The following is a 22498-nucleotide window of genomic DNA, read 5'->3' as shown; positions in this document are numbered from 1 at the left end:
AGATGTCTGGAAGAAACTCTGCTATTAGTGCCTGTATCAGTATCTGTATATTCTCAAGTGTTTTAAGATGCTGTATAATGCTTTAGACTAGACTTTTAGAACTTCATTTTAAAATTACCGTACTTAAATTAGAAAACACGCGGTTGTTTTAGATATTTAAAATCTGCTCAAAGTTGTAGCATTATAACAGGGGGCCTTCTTTATTGTGCTATTTTTCCACAAACATAAAGACGAGCTGTATTTTTTTTTTTTTAAATGTCTGCAAAATTATCTTAAACACAATAAACTTAAATAATATTTTGCTTTTTACTCCCGCCTCATTTTCCAGGTGTCATAAAGTCGTCCCCTTTTCCTTCCTTAAAATGACGTCAACCTCAACTAAGCCCCCACCCCTCTCCCCTTCCACGTAATTAGTAAATAACCCTATTTCTAAACTATTAACTGAGCTCGGTTAATAGTTGGTAGGCCTATAGCCAGCATTCATAAATCAGTAATTTTTAAAAAAAATTTTAAGGCCTTGAAAATGAGAAACATTGACTTAAATTTAGTTTAAAACAAAAATTGGAGAACAGCGTTATTAAAATCTAGATTCTAAGTAATTAGTTAAATGCTATAGTGAGATAACCTGAGGGTAATCAAATACAAGCAGATATATTTAAGTATTTTGAAATAACTGAATATCGATATCAAAAGATTCAAAGAACTTAAATTAAAATAGATTAAACTATTAGTCTAGTGTTTATAATTATAACTTGGAATGCTTTCAGTTTCGGTATTTAGGCTACATTGACATTTGAAAAACTTTGTTGACACATAAACAGAACACGATAAGAGTACACGACACACGATGGTCTTACACACGTCGATGGGCTAACTATGAAAACATTTTTAAAAATCTTTATCATCTCTTTAATCTTTGTAAAGTTTAAGTTTTTTAACATCTGTAGAAGATCTAGATCTAGATCTAGAATTAATTAAAATGCCGAAAAGTAAAGGAGGAAAAAAAGTGACAATGTCGAAAGAATCAGCTGCTTCATCCTACAACGCGGCCAACACTAGATCTAGATCTACGTTCAATACACTTTTTTCATCTGATCCTGATCAATGTTTTGAGGAAGAAAGTGTTTATTCTTTATTAGAATTATTTCCTACACTAGATAAAGACATCATCTACGATGTTTTTATTGAATGTAATAGAAATGGTAAGTAAAGAAATAAAGTGGTTGAGAAAAATAAAAAATTTGGCCTTAAAATTCCTAAAAAGCTTGGTATAGGCCCTATACTTATCTCACTAATAATAGGCATAGGCCTAGCTAGAGTCGACTTTACCTAAACTTAATTTTTCTTCCAAATCCATCACAATATCCCCCCAACATAAGTTTTTGTAAGAAATTAGCTGAAATTACTTCTTTAAAAAAGGGGTGTTGGGTTACTGGTAATTAACTAATAAATAGTTAAATACACACTTGGCTGGCTAATGTCAACATTGCTAACCCTGTCCCTAACCCCAACCCTGGTCCTACCATACGCCTAACCCTAATTTCTAACCATAAAATTAGTCGAGATTACAATGTACTAACAACCCAACACACCTATTTAATGGAAGTGTCTATTATCGGACATTAGTATCTAAAATCATCCGAAAGGTGACTAATGACTATTTATTGCCCATGGTAAATAAATTGCGAAATGGTAAGGCATTAAAATGCGAGACCTACGATACCTGCGGAATTACGGATAAATAGCAAGACACAATTTGCTAGACACTTTTTTTTGTTTCATGGTTTTGGCTCTTTTTTTCTTCTCGATATTTGCGAAAAGAAAAGTTATAGGCCTAAATAGATTACATAAATGTTGCATGTTTGTTAAGTTTTTCTCTCAATCTAGAATCTGGGTCTAGATTTTTTTAAAATATTCTAAAATAATGCATATTCTAAAAATCATTGCTCCTCTTGTCAACCAGATAAAAATCCTGTCTTGTTCGAGGGGTCATTTCCTAGGATGTACCTGCTATTTTAATTGTCGACATCACTTCAGGTTTTCCCTAACTATGTAATATGAAAAACATACTAAGGGTCGCTGCATTCATAAAGAGAATAAAGCATACATTATAAAATTGTTTGTAACGATACTTTCCCCGAAGCAAGCAATAAGAAAAACATACTTGAGGTCATTTTTTGTGTTTTTTCGCACAAACTTTGGCCTATAGGCCTACTACCACACATGTGACTTTAGATGTAGCCTACATTTTTTTAATAGAATGGCAACATTTAAAAATCAACCTATGTTTTTGTTATTTATCATTAAATATCTAGGCCTTGCTGAAAATGTCAGAAGAAAATTTTGGACTTAAATGAACTCAATAATGAACATTAGAGGAAATAAAAAGTAAAGTACGTTTTAACATAGACCAAGAGTAACACATTTAAAATAGAAAGAAGCTCCATCTTTGACAAAGCGCGGGTGCTTTAAAAATTGGAACATCACATTCATTGGGCTTGAAATACATTTGCGGTAAGCAGCTACATTATAAATTATAATAATACCAACTTAAATAAAGTGTTTAAAAATGTAAGCCTGCATCTAACTTTGGTCAGCACGTTGGAATGCTGGTGTGGTAAAATTTTAGCATATGTCAGCTCAATTTAGCCACACCAAGCCTACTAATCGGTTTTCAAACCCTTCTAGCATTTTACCCCCTTGCCATTTTGTGTCTCGCATTTTATGATTTTATAAAGACACAGTTGTTACAAGTATATTGTGATATTTTTGTGTCAAATATAATATATAATTGAATAAATTGAATAATACACCAAATGCATTGTCTAAATATATCAATAGGCCTTTAGGCCAGAAATTAACTTTATACAGCAGTGTTTGAGAGCAAGATTTGCTATATAAATTAAAATAGTGGGCATCTGTAAATTAGAGTGGTTTCTTCTGAATTTCTAAATACCTAAAGTATAGTTGAAATTGTAATATTTTAAAAAGTAGTAGGCCTTTTAGCGTTAAAAAACTACAAAAGCAGAAAAATATTACAAAAATTTTGTCAGGAAAATACCATTTCTGTGTAATTGGTAAAGTAAATTAAAAGCTTTGGCTGTTAATGAGGTGACAGAAGCAATGAGTAACAAATACAGGAGAAATGCAGAATGATGTCAGCAAATATGATGACGGATATTAAAGATTGGGGAAAAATGATTTTTTTAAATAGAATTTTTAACACATTTTTAAAAAATTAAATGTATAATTTTAAATACAAAAATGGACAAAGAATCCAAATGTGCAAAACAAAAAAGCCCATTATGATGAAAAAAATCAGGATTTTAGTGATTTTTACAAGCTTTTATTTAACTCACTTCCTCTGTCGTCGCTCTGTCGTCAGTCTAGATCGAAACGCAGGAGTGAAAATTCGGAAACTTCTACTTGACCGAAACGATTCACATTTGACACATGGGTCAAGACATGAAGACAATGCAATCTGAAACTAAATTTGACTTAATTGGATGCCTAATTAATTTTTTATGAATTAATAAAATTTTGGACCGAATTAGTAGGCATGTCTAGCCAACCACACCACACGCGTCATCACCTTCAATAGCTGCGCCATCACGTTCAATGGCTGCGTTCAAAAACCATTGCGCGCCTACTGAACGTGATGTTCAGTAGGCGCGCAATGGTTTTTAGTCATGTAACTCTATTGTAAATAAAACATGTAAAGTACTGGAAAAAAAATTCATAAAAAACGTTTTAATAACAAGCTTTTATGTAATAATGCACTAAAAAGTAGAAAATAAATTATAGACTACTATTTAAATAACTATAAAGAAAAGCGTGGGTGTCTTCCTTAACATTAGTAAAGGTATCCAATAGATACTAAAGTGACCCACGCTTTTCTTTATAGTTATTTAAATAGTAGTCTATAATTTATTTTCTACTTTTTAGTGCATTATTACATAAAAGCTTGTTATTAAAACGTTTTTTATGAATTTTTTGTTTTGTTTCTCTCCTGAGCCTATTCCCTTAATCTAAAACTTGAAAGTTAACTAAAACTAAAAGTTAATTATGATAATAAATGCGATCAAATTATTTTAAACCTCAATTGTTACAGTTCTATCAATTATTATATCTATGAGTTTACTTACTTGGACCATTTTGTAAATTCTTTTTGCATTAATAAGATTACTTGTAGTTTGTCATGCTCGGAAGTTAGAGCGTACAACTGCTTACCCAAAGGCTCGAGTTCCAACACTGGGTTCAAGTCTGCAGTATGTTCCTGAGTCCAGCCAGCTCTGATGAGTACCTGACTGTACTCATTTTGGCATAGTGCTGACCACATTATTTCATTATATGCTGATGTCATTGAAACAGATGATCTCTACTTTATCTGCTCCATGTGTCTTTGGCATGTATGGAACAGTTGATAAGATGATGCAAAAGATTATTTTAGTTTCCTTTTTTTTTTCTACCATTCTGTAACTTTAAAAAGGAAAACTGATAATCTTATCTTTTGTTTTAAAAAAAAAAACCTTTCAGTATAAAAGAGGTCCAACAGCATGTACTGTAAGCGTGCATTTTTCTGTTTGATCTTGAGCATTGTGCGTGTTTGTTCTGTTGACCTTTTTTCCCCATAGATTCTACATTAAAGCTGTAAATTATACTTCAAACAACTGTAATAGTCTTTATTTTATAAAATCAGTTGTATTTTATAGCAATTGTTAATATTATTGTGTTTATTCTTATTTATTTTCATTTATAATTATTTTTTAATCCTTTTTTGTGTATTTTCAGTGAGTGAAGCGACAGAAAAACTCTTAGAAATTGTTGAGGAAGAAAGCCGCCAACACTTATCAGAGCAAACAGATCTTGCTATGATCGCTTGCAGCTTGCTGTCTGAGGAAACCACGTCATCTAAAAAATTAACCTTTATTAGTGGTGCTGATGAATGGGAAAACAACCTGAGTCAATCTGGCAACATTGAATCTTTTGTAGACACTCGCTCGGAAATCACTTCAGGGTCTCAGGCCGGCACTGAGCAAAATTTTAATATTGGTGTGGATTCTTTTGTTGGAGTAGAACATTCAAAGGAGGATAAGCAGACATACAAGGATAAAATGGTGGATACCCAAAAGATAAATAATTTATCATTTGATGGCATGAGGGGTAAGTTCAGCAGTATAAAACCATTGCAGTCTGAACAAGGGATGTATGGTCCAGCTCTTGATGGTTCTAGAAAGGTTCCAGGTTTTATGGAAAATTTCAAAGAGAATATTTCAGATGAAAACTCTGGAATTTATGGACCACAAAATTTTAGCAGCAATGTAGGTAAAAGTGAAGATACAATGTTTTACCAGGAGCAATCTTTGACCAGTGATGGTCAGCCTCTGGTCCCAGAGTCGATGCCGTGCGGCTGGGATAAGTTCTATCAGAATTGCCTGTTGGAACCTGATGATGTGGACCTTGAGGGGAGCAGCTTTAAAAGGATTGACATCAGTAAGTTAGTCACCGACACTATGGCTAAACACGCACAGTCACCGAGTCACCTGAGTACCAGTAAGGTGGATCCTGTGCAAGCTGCTGGAGGGAAGAAGAAAAAGAAAAAAACTAAAACTTTACCATCGAATCATGTTAATAATAGTGTTTTTAATGTTTTATCGCCCTTAGGAAATAATCTTTCAGAAAATTTGGAAATAGGTGCTGATAAAAGTACATTACAGCAAAGTAAGACAGGCACTAATTATTTTCCGGTTAATACTGGTACTTATAATCATCATGTAATGGGTAATTTACCCAATGCTGATATAAGAAAGAGTGGCATTACTTTAGAGTCAGAAGTTGAATATGGAACATCCAATAATCTTATGTCACCCAAAAAATTACATGGCTCTAACTCAAAAATATCAGCTACTGCTCCAGTTTTTCAGCCTAAACAAGTGGATGTTAATCGCAGGAGAAATGTAATAGAGAAAAGCTCTTACAGTGACAGAACACAGCAGGGAAGTAACTTTGATCAACCCAGACCTCTAATTGATCCAGTGGATCCCTTGGGCTGGAAGGAGATATTTCCTGACACACGCCAGCCTATGGCTGCCCCTAAGCCACAAAAACTGACAGGTGGGAGAAGAAATAATTCAACCCTAACAACTAGAAAACCACCATGGGTTATAGGTGCTGTCACTGTTGATAAATCAACAGTAGTCTCCCCTGGGGGGCACACAACAAGGCAGCCCCAGAACCATGCAGCTAAAGCACCTTTTCCTCAGGAGTCGCAGCAGCCTTTTTGGTCACAGCCTAATGCCACATTACCCTTGCAAAAAACATTCAGAGACTTTATCCAGACCCACCACTGGGAGTTGGAAAGTGAGTCAGATCACAGTGCACACTTGCCAGATTGGATGCCCCATCCTTTACAGAGCAGTAGACCATTGGTGGCCAACAAAGCTCCTTCTTTTAAGCCCCCGCCTGGTTTTTCAAACTTAAACCACCAAGATAAAGTTGTGGGCCATTCAGTACAACCAAAACTTCCATCAGACACCAAGCCATCTGCTGGCAGCAAGCACTCAAGTACCCCAGCTGCGGGTACCCCAGCCTCACTGGAACAGAATGTGATGAGGAATAAGTTGTCTTTCCATGGTCTCAAGTCACCAGAAGACATTCTTCGCAGGTACATCCTGGAAAAATATCCTGTCATTGTCATTCTCAGAGGTTTGCCTGGAAGTGGAAAAACTTATCTGGCCAGGTGAGCTAATAAACCTTTTAAAAAAGTTAAGGTCCTTTTAATAATTAAAATTGATTGAATGCTATTGAACTATAAAACATGTAAAATTATAAAATGGTTGGTTGACCTGTTTACGACCCTTGTTACATATGTTTTGATATTTTACAGGCAGCTAATTGACCTCGCTAATGAAATGGGTGTTGAGGGAATTATTTTATCAACTGATGATTACTTCATGCAGAGAGGACAGTATGTTTACAATCGCAATGATTTGGGTACAGCTCATGAATGGAACCAGAAGCGAGGTGGGTCTCTTTTGTATCTTTCCATTCATGGAGACATAAAATAAAATACTAAAATTGTACTGCATTAGAATATTATGTTTAACACTGTTTCAGAAATAATAATAATATTTATATACTGGTGTGTAAAATTAACAAGCCAAATTTTAAGATCTGAAGTAATGTATGTCTGAATAATGCAAGGAAATAGAATATTAAATAAATAATATAAGAAGAAAATGTTGGACTGAGTTAAAATGTATAGGTTTACATGGTGTATAAAATAAATGTTACATGGTTTCTTCACTGTTTTGTGTATGTGCTTTGTAAAATAGTTACTATCTAAAGAACTATTATTAATAAAGTTTCATCTTTTTATTCATAAATACATTGGTACTGATTCTGATCAATAATTTCTTGTTTGTTTAATCCACTAGAATGTCATGTTTAATCTTTTGTCTCCCTTTAGCTCTGAGCTATGTGAAAGAGAGTAGATCACCTATTGTGATAGACAACACCAACACAGTCATGTGGGAACTCTTGCCATATGCTCAAGTTGTAAGTTTTTTAGTTCACTGTCTTGGCTTTAACCTACTGAACTTTGACCTGAGCATGTGATTAGTGAGTGCTAGCACAACCCGATGTGGACACATGCACCATGGTTTAGTTTCTTAGACAATTTTTTTAATCTACTTATTTATAAAAGAAATTAGAACAGTTAAGATATATTATCTTTAAAAATTTAAGAATAATATCAAATCATGTTTGACCAAAAAAAATTTCAGCAGAGTAAATAGTATTCAAATACTGAAACTTAGGCCTATGTTTTTGGTGCTATAAAGATTTTTTTTTAAATACGGGGAAAATTATATTTAGCTATAATGAAATCTAGGTCATGGATTCTTTAATACTAACAGAAAAATGGTTCCTCTTATCTTTTTTTTTTAAATTGTAAATATGTAATTGTACTAAATATGTATTACAAGATTTTCTTGTTTTAAAAAAAAATGTTTCACTTAAGGGAAATAACTTAAAAATGCAATCCCCCCCCCCCCTCATGATTACAAATGAGGCTGTTATAAAAACATCTGATCAGACATGCTGTGTGTTTTTGTGTGTGTGTCTGTCAACTGATATATTGTGTAACTTTGTACCAGGCCTACAAGTACAAGTATGATGTGCAGGTATTTGAACCTAATACACCATGGAAGTCAAAAGTTAGAGACCTGGCTAGGTAAGATTTGTTGACTAAAATTTCACTTCACACTGAGCTCTGTTCATTAAGTTACACCAGCAACAACAAAAGATGGTTTAAACAGTTGGGTTTTTTAGGATAAGGTAGGGGGATTCTGTTACTGAACCATTGTTCACAAAACTAAAAAAAGCACTGGATTTTGTTAGTGAACTTGTATATGAATGGACTCAGCTTTTATTTTGATTCAATAATAGTTTAGTTAGACTTAGTTGTCTCATTGATTTAAAAATCACTAACCTGATTAAAGCCATAGTGCTGATTTCTTTTATCTAATTTAAATATCCATTACTAAAAAGTATAATTGGTACATCAGGTGACTTTGCGTTATAAATATAACACTTTGGATTACTCAAGGCTGTTGATGGTTTATTTGTTTACCAAGTGACAAACTTATTTCCCTCTGCAGAAGAAATAGCCACGGAGTTCCCATGGATTCACTGAAGAAGATGAAGGAGAGGTACGAGAAGATAACAACTGATGATGTTCTGGATGCTGTCACTGCGGCTCGCAGGTAGGTGCTTTTACCTGGTCTGACCCTGGGTGTGTTTTTCTGTTGGCTATCACAGAGATACATGAATTTACCTATGTATGTTTATTATGTTTAGGTCAATGTATTTTAATACTATTATTAATTTACATAAAATATTTCCTTTGATTAAAAGTGTGTAATTAAAATTTGCTTAAAATATTTCCTTTAATTCAAAGTATTTTAATAATTTACCCTAAAGTATTTCTTTTAGTTCAAAAGTAAGTTACTGGGTTCATTCGCCCACCTGTAATTCCTGAAACTCCCAAAAATCTCATAAAAATTCATAAAAGTCTATAAACACCTAGGATTCTTATGAAATCACTTTATATCTCATGAAACTACAAAACATGACCTGAAATTAAAACAGTTTTAAAATAAAAATAAGTTTTTTGACAACATACATAGTTAAGAAAAAATTATTACCAACAATCATTTAAAATATTGTTAGTTCAAAATATGTTAATAGTTTCCCTATAATTTCTTTCAGCTCAGAGCAGGTTAATGATTTACCTAAAAATATTTCCTTTTGTTCAAATTATGTTAATAATTTTCATGAAATATTTCCTTTAGTATGTTAGTCTCTCCCATAAGTGCTGTTTTTTTTTTTTAAAATTGATTACATAAGTTCTATTTTAAAATTTAAATCCCCCCCCCCCCTTACAGAAATGGATCTTTAAGGCATAATTTGGAGAATCAGCCTGAAGTAACACAAGTTGAGAAAGTTGCAGAGAGAACCAGTCAGCCAGCACCATTGGTTCCACCAAGTGCTGTCACCAAAACATACTCCACCCAACTGTCATCACACAGCTCCTCCTCCAGCAGTTTCTCTGATACAAACACCTCCAAAATGTCATCACAAAGCTCAGCTTGTGATTGGTGGGAGCCACAAGGTCAGAGAACTCCTAAACAGAAAATACAGTTGAGCTCTTCACAAAAGGAAAACAAAAATACTGCAAACAGTGCAATATCTCAGGAGTTTCTCAAGGATTCCTTAAAGCAGGTTTATGTGAGCCTTCTCTCAGAGAACATCAATAAGGCATGCACTGGTTCATTAGAACCATGGTCCACTATAGAACCAACCAGCCAGATACAACTGGAACAAACAGGCCAGATTCAAATGGAACCAACTTGCCAATTAGAACCTGAATCAACTGGTGATTTGAAATCACATTTGAGCAACAAACCAGCTGGTCAACTAGGACAACAGTCCAGTTTGAAACCAAATACTGACTTAAAACCACATTCCATTGAAGATGATTTTAGCTGTTCTGATAGTGAAAGTAGTTCAGAAGAACCTGAAAAGGAATCCAAGCTAAACAGCTCATGCAGCACTTCATGCTCTTTCCAAAGCTGCTGCAGCAACAAGGAGGAGATGGTGGTCAAGTATGGTAGCGCTGATGATGGCGAGGGGGCAGCTGTGTTGTCAGTCAGTGAGAACAGGCAAAACTTACCTGAGGAGGCAGGTGATGACTTGGCGTCTGTTGAAACACCTGTCACTGCAGTGGAGGTGAAGGAGTTTACATTTACTGTAAAACCTGAGCTTAAGGAAGTAAAACCTGAGCTTAAGGAAGTAAAACATGAATTTCAGGAAGCAAAACATCAGATAAAGGAAGAACCTGAGCTCATGGAAGAAAATTCTGAGCTTAAGGTAAGAAAACCCGAGCTTAAGAAAGATAAATCTGAACTTAAAGAAGAAAAACCTGAGGTTAAGGGAGCAAAACATGAGATTAAGGAAGAAAAACCCGAGGTTGTGGAGGAATCAGGTTTGTCTGAGGTAGAAACCAGTAAATCAGAAAACTTTTCATCAGAAAAAGTTGCCAGCGAGGATGTTGTAAACAAAGTTGACCCTTCAACTCCTGCTGTAGAGGGGCCTGACAATGTTGACCAGTGTGATATTGGTGCTGAAGGAGTCGCAGGTGGAGCTAAGGGAGTAGCTAGTGAAAGTCTTGTGGAGCTTGAGAGAAAAGTGTCAGCATTGCATTTGGTGGATTACAGTGATTCTGAAAGTGGAGAGGACTCCATCACTCTTGAGATCAAGGGCAACCTCCCACACGAGGCGCAGGATGCAGAGGTGAACAGTGAATGCTCCAGTGTTAGCTTGACACCCAGTTCAGACTTGAAAGATTGTGAACCTGCTCAGAGTCCCTTGCCATCGAGCAGGGAACAAAGTCCCCCTTCCGATGAGAAGGACAGCTTACCTGTCAAGCGGAAGAAGAAGAGGGTCAAGAAGGGAAAGGTAACAGGTCCTTTTATTGGGGAGTCTGTGAAGGCCAAGTCTAAAACAGAAAGTTGGAGTAACTTTTTAACTCCACCAGCTAAAGATTCAGTTGTCCCAAAAGATGAGAGTGGTCCTGCAGTGGTGTCTGAGAGGAAGTGTGCTGAGACCCAGTGTGAGATGTACTACTTCAGCATGCTGCACAAGCTCAACTCTCAAGCCTTCAACAAACTCCAGCCTTTAGATCTGGCTTCCAGTGAGGTCAGGGTCGTGACCTTGCCCTCTAGTTCACGCTGGGGTCATGTATCTGATGCTGGGCCAGACACCAGGGCTCTCCCCCACACCCCTGACACCATAGACAGAAGCACCAACACAGATGAGACTTTGGAAAAGGAAGAAATAGATTTGGAAACACTCCAGAGCTGTTTCCCAGAATATTCCAGGAGGCAGTTGGAAGATATTATGGCCATATGCCAGAACAATTTAGAATGGGTGACCAGTCACCTGCTAGACTCACCTGCCCTGACCGACCTGGTGGAGGAAGAGACTTGTAGTGGTGACAAGCATGGGACCGTGGCCAGTCCGCTGAAGTCCCTGAGCCACATGTGTAGCTCCATCATCAGCCAGACCAACGTCATAGACAAGGACGACCTGGAGATGCAGGTCATCCAGGCCGGACACGACCGGCTGCAGAGGATTGAAAACTTTGCCAGGTCACGGATACACAGCTGGGACCTAGCCAAGCAGCACGAAGCCTGGCCAGATCAGTTTAACCTGGAGGATTTCACTGGCCTGGTGGATCCTGATGAGTGCTGGGACTACGGCCCATACCAGGTTGACCCGCATGTTAACACGGCTCCAAACCATAATGCTTTGCCAGCAAGACCAGTCAACTACTATGAGTATAATTATTCCCCTTCCTATACAAAGTCGACTCCACATTTTACTAAGACTGATGTTACCAAGAGTATCTCCAAGAATGATATTCCTAAGAGTATCTCCAAGAATGATATTGAAACAGAGGTGGAGACACTAGCAACTGATTTACCTTATCCAAACAAGGAAATAAGGCTTGTAGAGAAAAGTAACAAACTGTACGTCCCATTAGATTTCCTTGAAAACCTTGAAGCTATGTATGGTTCTCTGAATGTTGACTTTGAAGAGGAAGGTAAGTTCACATGATTTATATTAAACAATTTAAATGTTTACATAAATACAACTGTTTAAGTTTCTTATGTTTCTATAATTTTTAATCTCTTTTTAATTATAAAATAATTAGCACCAGGTGTATTTATTTATAAATAAATCTTGAAATGCAGGTTTGGCCTTAGATGATGCTATTGCTAGAAAGATTTATAACTGCTTGAAACTACAGTGTACCAAAAAGTTAAAGTCTACCTCTAATGAACAGCAATTACAGAATGGTGAGTTCTCTTTGGATATTTCTTTTCTTGTACTGCAATTATTATGCTTGCTGTTATTACATTTGAGTAAATAGTTTTCACAAGGATTTTTTAAAATGTAACTTGGAAAAAAAAAGTTGATGTGGATAGTAAGAAGTAAAATTGAATATAATTTTCACATTACTAATATCTGTAGATGAAGCCCTAGCCAGAGCTTTGCAAGAAGAAGAAAAGCTGCAAGAGGTCCAGCACTCTTCATCTCAAGGAGGTAAAAAGAGCGTGCCTGGCTGGACCAATCAGAAACCTGCCTGGATGTGTCAGGGTGCTGGGGCTGGACACAGTGACACATCCTCCAGTGTGTTCGCCAACAAGCACCAGAAGATCAGACCTCTCTCTGTGGCTGATACCTTGAATGCCTTGAGAGGAAGTCCTGGGAAAAAACTCAAACCTTTTAAGTTCCAGAAAAGAATGCATGGATCTGCAACTAAATCTGGTGAGGATCTAACAAAATTGTTGCTATGCTAAAGTCTCTATTAAGTTAGTTATATGGCTAGCTAGATTTATATTACCAGAGATTTTTTTTTTAATATTTAAAAAAAATATTTCTCAACAGTTTGGTCAAGTGTCAAAAGACAAGGAAGAGCTGATTCCCTTCATTCAATAATGGAGGAAGAAAAAGCCAGAGAAGAGTTCCAGAAGGAGCAGGTAATTCATTTTGTATGATTTTAGTTCCTCAAGCTGTTTTACTGGTAGTGGTCCTTTTATTTGAAAACATTGAACCCTAACAATAGCGCTAAACCTAAATCTAATGCAAACTTTAGAATACTAACCAAGCAGTATCTCAATTATCATATCCATAATGCTATAATTAAAACATCCTGCCAAAAATTTAGCCATCTACCAGCTCATATGCAAATAAAAATAAACATCGTACAACACTACACCATCTTAAAATTTTAAAATCCCTAAAAGTTTAAATTACACCTTTTATTCAACCCAAACCGCAAACTGACATAAAATATATACATAACACTTACCTTTAATTCAATGCAAACAAATTCTTAGTGTAAAACTACAACTGTTCTTTATCTTTACCATAACTTTTGGTTTGATTGTGTTGAGAAACTTATTCATGCTGCTTATGGGTATCTAACTCAAATTAAGGAATGTAAAGGTGGCTGGGCATACTGTTGACCACACCATTGTTTCATATGCCGGGGTCAAGAAGCAAAGGTGCCCTACTTCATCTGCGCAATGGATCGCTAGGTCTAAAGAGGAATAGTTACTTTTACTTTATAGGTGTTGTTAGTATAGTATATTCAAATGTTTATGCAAAGTTTTATTTAAGAATTTATTGCCTGTTTCAGAATTCACCAAATGCAAGGAAAAAAGTTGTTTTTATTTGGGTTTTTTTTTTTTTAGTTTCAAATATTTTTTTCCGCCTCTATTGGCCTTTTTTTAATACTTCTAACATTTACATTTTGTTACTATTGTTGATTTAATGTTTAAATAATCAGTTGTCTTTATTATTGTTAAAGGATATTTACTACATTTGCTGTCATTTTATTTTAAAATAATTTTTTTGTTTTTCCTAGTTAAAATAATTATTTATCTATTATACAACATGAATGCATGATAGTTAAAAATCTTTTGAAAAACGGAACTGCTATGAAATTTTGTTTCGTGTTTTACTGATGAAATATTTATTACACAAAATAAGTAAAGTAAGCAACACATGTAGAAAAATAAATACAATTCTAAGAGAAATATTTTGAGCTGGCCAATGAAAGTCATTCATCAGTTAACTTTCATCCTTTTATTAGATTATTCTTTTTACAAGTACAGTAACTCTAGTAATTTTTTAATGTGATTTGTCTTAGCATTACTGGAGCAGACTTGGCTGTACAATTTATTCTGTTATTAATTTTGTAATTTTGTGATTTTAAATTGAACACATATAATTCTCCAGCTGCGCATCATCCAGCAAACTGGCGACACACATGCCCTTGCTACCAGGATTAAGAGGTCAGAGTTATCCCAGCTTTACCCTAGCTTGAGTCCTGATTTCTTGGAGGAGGTGTTCATGAACGCTGGGTAACCACAAATTACTATATCTAGCTGCTTGGTTGTTTATTTTGTTTTTATCTAAACACCAGTTGATATTTGCTCCTCATAACTATATAGTTAGCAAAATAATAAAAATAAGTTTTTATTTTCTTATTTGTCTTACTTTATATTCATGTCAACCACGAAAAAAACATTAACCTACTTTTTTAGGTAATGATTTATTTAAAAACAACATCCAGAAAACTTAATTAAATAAAAGATACGCATCTAATGAGAGAAAAAAATCCTTTTTTTAACAGCTACTCTAAGGAAGACACGATGAAAGTTTTAGAAAACAGTTACGGAATAACAGCAGCCCCCTTACCAAGGGAGGTAAATCAAGAACAGCCCTGGATATACAATGAAGAAAATGTTAACAGGGTAGGTTGTAGGTCCTTACATAATAGTTGGCATGCTGGAATTTGTTGTATGTGGATCAAATATTTGGGCTTGAGATCCTAACCGATGTTTCAGCATGTGGTGTTTATGTAAAATATTTTGGCTTTGTATCTCATGCTCTTTATTAATTGTTTGGCCTCCAACAGTATGACCTTGATGTGGAGGAGGGATACGAGTCCTACTACTCAGATGACTCTACCCTGAACTTTGAAGAGTACCGTAACGAGGCACAGTTTTACCGAGGCCTGGCCAAAGAGTGCCAGAATCAGGCTCAGAAATATCAGGCTGACAACATGCCTGGGGCTGCATTGTTTTACAGACAAAAGGTAAACATTTTTTTAAACAAACAGAAAGTAAAAAGTTTGACAACAGACAAAAGGTAAACAATTTTTCAAACAAACAGAAAGTAAAAAGTTTGACAACAGACAAAAGGTGAACATTTTTTTGAAACAAACAAAATAAAAAGTTTGACAACAGACAAAAGGTAAAGATTTTTTAAACAGACAGAAAATAAAAATTGTTACATACAAAAGGGTCTAGTTTTGTTAAAGACAAAAGGAATCAATTTTGTAAGGCACATTTTTGTTGTAGTTGAATGCTATTAATTTTAATTTCTTCTTCTTTGTTCTTAAATATGAACTTAATTTTTAGCTGATTATATTTTTTCAAATTTTAATCGGTACTGGTCATCTAATTTTTTGCTGTTTAAATTAAACGCGGAAGAATTATTTCATATCTTCAGGTGAAAGAATATAAAGAGCTGGAGAGGAGTGCAAACCAAAAAGCTGCCGATGTGCTATTTGATAAAGGGTTTGTAAATATTTGTGTTTGACCTCTTTTTAACACTTTGATAAGCATTAAAGGTGACTGAATGATAAATGTACTGAGAAAATATCTGTGAGTTTTTAAACAATGTGTAAGTAAATTTTTATGGATTTTTATTTTAGGACTGAACGACTGGCAAAAGAAAATACTTTGGATCTTCACTTTTACCATCTAGATGAAGCTGTGAGCGCCGTCAACTTGGCCATCATGTTAAAGGAGGATGGTAGGTCACGGAGTAGTTTTTAGTTTTTAAAACTTTGAAATGAAACTTTCATCAATATTTTTAGGAAGGAAAATTTAACAAAAAATGCATCCCTTCTTCTTTTAACAGAGTTTAAGAAAAAACAAGACAAGAAGAACTCCTTTTTAAACATTGTGACTGGTAGAGGCAGAAACAGCAAGGACGGGGTGCCTGTGCTAAAACCAGCTATCATGAATCACCTTAGAGATAGGGGCTTTAGGTCGGTATTTGTGTTGAATCTTATCATTAACATGTTTTTTAACATAATTATTCATTAAATTATCTGCTCGCTACTATTTTAAAAATACCTAAGCCCTTTTGTAATTTTCTTTGTAATTCTTTTCTCTTAGGTTTGAAGAAAAGTCACCAGGCATGTTGAAGGTTTACATTGGTCAGAGAGTTTGAACAACAGAGGACTTTTCAACTTTGGTCAGGCAATACAATTTTAAGCAAAATAGATTTTTACTTTACATTTTTTTTGTCAACTCATGTATGAGCTGGTAACAGGAGAATGGAATAGGCCAGTAGCAACTTATAATCAAAGATTTCTTTGCTGTACTTATACAAATATATAAATACTGTAAATATCGTCATGCTTAGATATTCTTAAAATGTCATTAGTTATAGTTCATTATTTGTATAAATTTTATCATCAACTCAAATGTCATTATAAATTTTTTTACTTCTATTCATTTGTAAAAAAATATATTCAAACTATTCAGCATTAAACGCACAATGAAATTTTGTTTTATTCTGATCTTTTAATTTAATCTAGTCTACATTTTACAGATTTTTATAAAATAATTTTTTTTTACAAATATGACAGTTATACAGGTTATTTTCTTATTAGTATAGAAATTTTAACTAAAATTTAAAAAAATACAATAAAAAGTCAGCAAAACCTGTTCATAAAATAGTGATTGCAGCACTCTATTCTTCATTAAGATCAGTTTTATAGTATATTTTTTTATACTTGCAAAAGTTAAGTGAGCATTTGCCAGGTAGCAATATTTAAAAAGTTTAAATATTGTCACTTTACTTGAAATTTTTTTAAAAATCAGCCTTTATATTTGTACATTTGACTTTTATTAAGATATTCTTGTAATAAATCCAAAATGCTTTCATGGTTTTATGTCTTTTCAATAATTCAGTTTGAACAGGAATCTTTTTTGACTATTTTTTTATGACTATTTTACTTTGTATCTTTCAAAGTTGATTTGCTTTTTTTTTTTATTTAGTAAATTGAATTTGTAAGTTTATCTTTTTAAACAGCAAGCAAATTATTTTTATTAAAAGCTGTTAACGTTAATTCAATACTTAGAAACATTAACACGAAAAGATATTAGAATTTACAAATATAAAAGTTTTGATATAAAAAACCAAGACAGTAATATTGAAAATAATTGACAGATAAGAAAATTAATTCATTATGTCAATACATCATTCTGCGTAAAATTTTAGTGAAAACTAGTGCCCTTAATGTTGCTTTGTTATGATACGCTGTGATATCATGAGCCTAAATGCATTATGTCATTTGCATGTTAATTCTTGTGCTTGTTTAGTATGTTATGTAACTATAATTTGTTTTGATAATTTCATCATAGTGTTGGTGAAAATAGTTTTTTTCTCCATCTTCTTTCCATTTTATTCAAAATTTCTTGTATTGTCAATTGTCTGGTAGCTATAGGCTTGGTGTATAAAAACTACAGAAATGATTTACAGCAATTAATTGGTGGAGGTGGTAGTTTTGGTGGGTTTTTTTTGTATGAGAAAGTGGATATTAACTACATATATCAGTAACATACAACCTTATTTGCCAACCACAAATAAGTCAATGTTAAATCAGATGCTCAATGTACAGTATGTTATTAAACATGTGTTCTATTTTATGGCTAGCAAAATTTTGTTGCGTTATTTTTTAAAATGCTATCAATGAATTTTTTAAAGATATAAATATAAGCAGGTTGAAATGTAGATCCTACCTAAAAACAACCTGTTGTTGAAATTTTGGGGATGAGATTTGAATTCACATCTTTTTAAAAATTGATTTATTTTTGTAATGAGAACAGTGTAAATATTCTTTCAACCATTTTTTTTTCAATGCATTTTGCAAATCATGAATTGAGAATGACTTCAAATCTACAGCTCCAAGCTAATGAACTTTGTGTATTCTATGATCAGCTATTGAATGTGTTAAGTAAAATATTTTGTAGCTAATTTTCGCTCATATTTATATTACTCATTTGACAGTAATTATTTAAACTTTATTTTAATAAAAGAACTTTTATTTTTATCTAACATTCATATGGCAGCTGTTTTCTGGCAGCTTTATTCTAAGATATTATTTTATAGCTGTTTTTGTAGAAATCAGTCTATTAAAAGGTGGCACTGGTAGCTTGTAATCTATTTTTGAAAGGTCATGTACACATTTTGTTTTAATGTATGTAGAACATTTTATTAGTGCTTGGCCTTCAACGAAATTGTATTTTGCTTGTTGTGTGGTCTATTATGGTTTTCCAAACCCTTTTTATGACTGGGGTTTGCCCAGCCCTTGTCTATGTAGTTTTTTTTTTTGGTACTAAGGTATTTGTCTTTCTGTAGGATAACACAGCTTACCTCCCCATTACCACTATTTGGCTCTGAGATTTTTAGGGCTAAATCGTTTTGATGAAATTAAATGTTTGAATTAATTTGGTTGTAATTTTAAATATGACATGATTTTTTTTGCCATTGGATATAGCTTTGGTCTATAAAGTCCATAAAACATTTAATTTTGTTTGATTTTCTGAAGACATTCGCATACATATACAAATAAAGAGGAATTTAGTGTTTATCAAAACCCAATTGATGCTTTGATTTTTATTTCATTTCATAAATCTAGACCTGTTAGAAAGGAACAGGCACAAATGACGGTACAGTTTTAAGCCTGTTTAATTAGCACAAATGACGGTACAGTTTAAGCCTGTTTAATTAGCACAAATGACGGTACAGTTTTAAGCCTGTGTCCGTCTGGGTGGCCTGTTGGCTTGCATGGCCTGTTGCTCGATGGCCTCATCTACGACAACAGTCGTTGTTGGGTTGTCTTCCCCTGCTTGCTCAATGAACTCAGTGCCGCTCTCGCCGATTGTGTTGACAGAAGGGGTAACTCTGCTCATCATCCAACCGCGGTTACGTCTACCCATCATCCCCATACCACGTGACCCTGCTTCGTCGCTCTCCTCGCTGCTTTCACTTTCACTACTGCTGTTGATAAAAGTAAAGAGGTTGTCCATAAATGACGTGTCCCTTTTTTTAAAGCCAAATTTAACCTTACCACTACGGCCATACTCATACATTACGTGAAGCCAGAAAACCCTCAAACACGACTGATTTCAACAACAACAAAAAACACACCTGGCTCAAGAGCAACAATTCCGTTTTAGAAGTATGAAAGTCTGTATAGGGAGCCATTACCAGATATTCATATAAGTCAATGGAATAATAAAAGGCAGCGGTTCCTTAACAGGGAGACACTCTTAACAAAACGTGTGTGTGATAGGACATTACACTTGAACGGCTGTTGCTAGAGTATATTGGTGTTGCTGTCAGCATCAGGCGAAATAACAGGGTAATTTGATGGTATCCAAAGCAAGTCAACACACAGCAGCAAATACCCTAACTTCGCCACTGTGCTGTTCTAAGCTACCTTGATTCTACACGCCAACAAATGCCTTAGCTTTACCACTGTGCCGCTCTAAGCTTATCTTGATGCCACACGCCAACAAATGCCCTAGATTTACCACTGTGCTACCCTAAGCTTACCTTGATGCCACACGCCAACAAATGCCCTAGCTTTACCACTGTGCCGCTCTAAGCTTACCTTGATGCCACATGCCAACAAATGCCCTAGCTTTACCACTGTGCCGCTCTAAGCTTATCTTGATGCCACACGCCAACAAATGCCCTAGATTTACCACTGTGCTACCCTAAGCTTACCTTGATGCCACATGCCAACAAATGCCCTAGCTTTACCACTTTGCCGCTCTAAGCTTATCTTGATGCCACACGCCAACAAATGCCCTAGATTTACCACTGTGCTACCCTAAGCTTACCTTGCTGCCACACGCCAACAAATGCCCTAGATTTACCACTGTGCTACCCTAAGCTTACCTTGATGCCTCACGCCAACAAATGCCCTAGCTTTACCACTGTGCCGCTCTAAGCTTATCTTGATGCCACACGCCAACAAATGCCCTAGATTTACCACTGTGCTACCCTAAGCTTACCTTGATGCCACGCGCCAACAAATGCCCTAGATTTACCACTGTGCTACCCTAAGCTTACCTTGATGCCACACGCCAACAAATGCCCTAGATTTACCACTGTGCTACCCTAAGCTTACCTTGATGCCTCACGCCAACAAATGCCCTAGCTTTACCACTGTGCCGCTCTAAGCTTATCTTGATGCCACACGCCAACAAATGCCCTAGATTTACCACTGTGCTGCCCTAAGCTTATCTTGATGCCACACGCCAACAAATGCCCTAGCTTTACCACTGTGCCGCTCTAAGCTTACCTTGATGCCACGCGGATAGGGTCACGGACCGGGCCACGGTATCGTGGACGGTCTTCGTCATCTGAGTCGAATCGTGAACGTCTTCTGTACCCCATCTGCTCCCCTCTTTCTCGAGCTTCCATGAAGCGACCTCTAGCGTGAATAGAATAACAGTCGGCCACAGTCACCACGACCACCAGTGTTAGCAGCAGCTTGTACATCATGAGTCTGGTGAAGATAATTGTACAGGTTCATAATTATATGCCACTTAGTGTAGATTCAGATAGACTTCTTTCGTGTAGTTTTGAGCTGTCTTTCCCCCGATGATGTTCTTTTATCTTCGTTGTTGGTAGAGTCGGAGTGAACCGATTTTAACCCAAAAGTCCAGAGTACGAACCCTCGGACAGATGAGGCTCGTCAGCTGGGGACAGCAACCCTTCTAAGAGAGAGAACTCCGAAATCAAGTGTGAACGTTTAAGCACAACACATTAAACCCCTGACAGCAATTATAAAATAAAAATTGAGTACATACGTTACTCTTTAAAGAGCTTGAATTCAAACCAACTAGTTAAAAATCCCCAGCAGAAATCAACAAACACAAAGATATGACCCGCAAGAGAAATGTTGTCACTTTATAACCCAAAACTGTCCGGGTTGGTGAGATACCTCTACTGCGTTAGTATCCTGGTGTGGGCAATAGTTCCGTGTCACACTTAGATACAGGGATATCGGGTTCCTCGTGCCAGACATCGTGCCTGGAGACTTGTGTGAGGGTGATGTCATGTGATGTGAAACAAAACACTAAAAAAGGCCATGTCACTAAAACAAAACAGATCATATGGACCTAGTTATGGGATGTTTTGTTATCAAATAGATTATCGTGAACACAGTTTTTGTAAATAGTAGCCTACACAGAGTTTCTTCCAGGCATCTCTTCGTGGGAAGGGGGGGGGGCGGCGAACGAAATTCAATTTATATAGAAAATACATACTGTTAACAGTGTCCGCCCCCCCCCCCCCGGAGAAAAAAGCGTGGAAGAAACACTGGGCCTACATATCCTTGAATTCTCTTAATGAACGTGGGTTTTTCTAAACAACATAATGATAACAACGTTTAATGCATAATGGAGTTGGAAAACTGGATTATCTAAGTATGTCCGTGTGTCTGTGTGTGTAAACAAGATTATGTTACAGCTAGGTTGAAGAAATTTCATATATAAGTATTATATCAAAATCGTAGATCCGTATCAACTTTTGAGCGATTTCCGATAACCGGAAGTGGAACTTTTTCAACTTTCAATTTTTTAAAAGCATATAACTTGAGAACTATTTAAGATAGATGAATGCAATTTCACATGTAAGTAAAAGATTTAATTCTCTATCTTCTTTCGAATTTTGAGTAATTTCCGTTGACCGGAAGTAGTAATTTTCGCTATTTCCGATTTCTCAAAAAACGCATGTGAATTTATAAAGTACTAATAATACTCCGCACTATTATGCACACTTTATTTGGCGTTCGCTTGGTGCGCAATTCACTTTTCTACGAGATTATATTCTATTTTTAAAAGTTTAAGTATTTAAAATGGATTAAAAATCATGTCTATATCCCCAGTTGCCATCCCCTGTTGTTTCATATAAGAATATTCGAGAAAGTTTAGGGGAGATCACTCCCGGTTTATTTTTTAGAGCATGGAAAAGCCTGCAATTATAAAGTTGTTTCAAACTTGTTTAATTTTCTACTCTTTTAGAGGTTTGTAAGATACAAAATTTGTCGATACTTATGTTCTAAAGAAATAAGCAGATCAATCATTCTAGGGTAAAGGCTCAAAAGCTATCTTTATACCTGACCTGATCCACTTCTTGATGCTGCTAATATTCCCTTAAAATAACTTTGAAGAACACTAGGCATAAACACCAGCTCACCGGGCTGATCGAATGATGTCTAGGAGATATAGATCGACCTAGAAGCAGTGTTTCTTTCAGACTTTTTTCT

General features: G+C 35.3%; 2 protein-coding genes across 3 annotated transcripts; one reads left to right on the top strand and one right to left on the bottom strand.

Annotated features, from left to right (window-relative positions):
- The first annotated feature begins 773 nt into the window (after window positions 1-773).
- On the top strand, window positions 774-18814 carry LOC131938977 (uncharacterized). Its single transcript, XM_059297228.1, has 17 exons — window positions 774-1202; window positions 4792-6739; window positions 6887-7023; window positions 7469-7557; window positions 8157-8233; window positions 8661-8765; window positions 9447-12166; window positions 12318-12422; window positions 12598-12894; window positions 13015-13106; window positions 14371-14495; window positions 14768-14888; window positions 15053-15232; window positions 15649-15716; window positions 15854-15954; window positions 16063-16192; window positions 16323-18814. Exons 1-17 carry the CDS (start codon window positions 980-982, stop codon window positions 16375-16377), a joined length of 6573 nt encoding a protein of 2190 aa, XP_059153211.1. The 5' UTR covers window positions 774-979; the 3' UTR covers window positions 16378-18814.
- A 71-nt stretch (window positions 18815-18885) lies between these two features.
- LOC131938435 (uncharacterized) lies at window positions 18886-21221 on the bottom strand. Of its 2 annotated transcripts, none has more exons than XM_059296473.1 (3): window positions 21039-21221; window positions 20528-20734; window positions 18886-19212 (listed from the first exon to the last, which is right to left on the bottom strand). In XM_059296473.1, exons 2-3 carry the CDS (start codon window positions 20728-20730, stop codon window positions 18966-18968), a joined length of 450 nt encoding a protein of 149 aa, XP_059152456.1. In that variant the 5' UTR covers window positions 20731-20734; window positions 21039-21221; the 3' UTR covers window positions 18886-18965. The 2 variants fall into 2 exon arrangements, with proteins under 2 accessions (XP_059152456.1, XP_059152447.1); XM_059296464.1 differs by having other exon boundaries at window positions 18886-19215; window positions 21039-21211.
- Between the last annotated feature and the right edge of the window lie 1277 nt (window positions 21222-22498).

Source organism: Physella acuta, unplaced genomic scaffold (assembly GCF_028476545.2).
Source record: "Physella acuta isolate Inbredline_101_S28 unplaced genomic scaffold, ASM2847654v3 ptg000017l, whole genome shotgun sequence".
Taxonomy (NCBI): Eukaryota; Metazoa; Mollusca; class Gastropoda; family Physidae; genus Physella; species Physella acuta.
The sequence above is the reverse complement of the archived record's forward strand: the minus strand, read 5'-3'. Positions and strand labels throughout refer to the sequence as shown.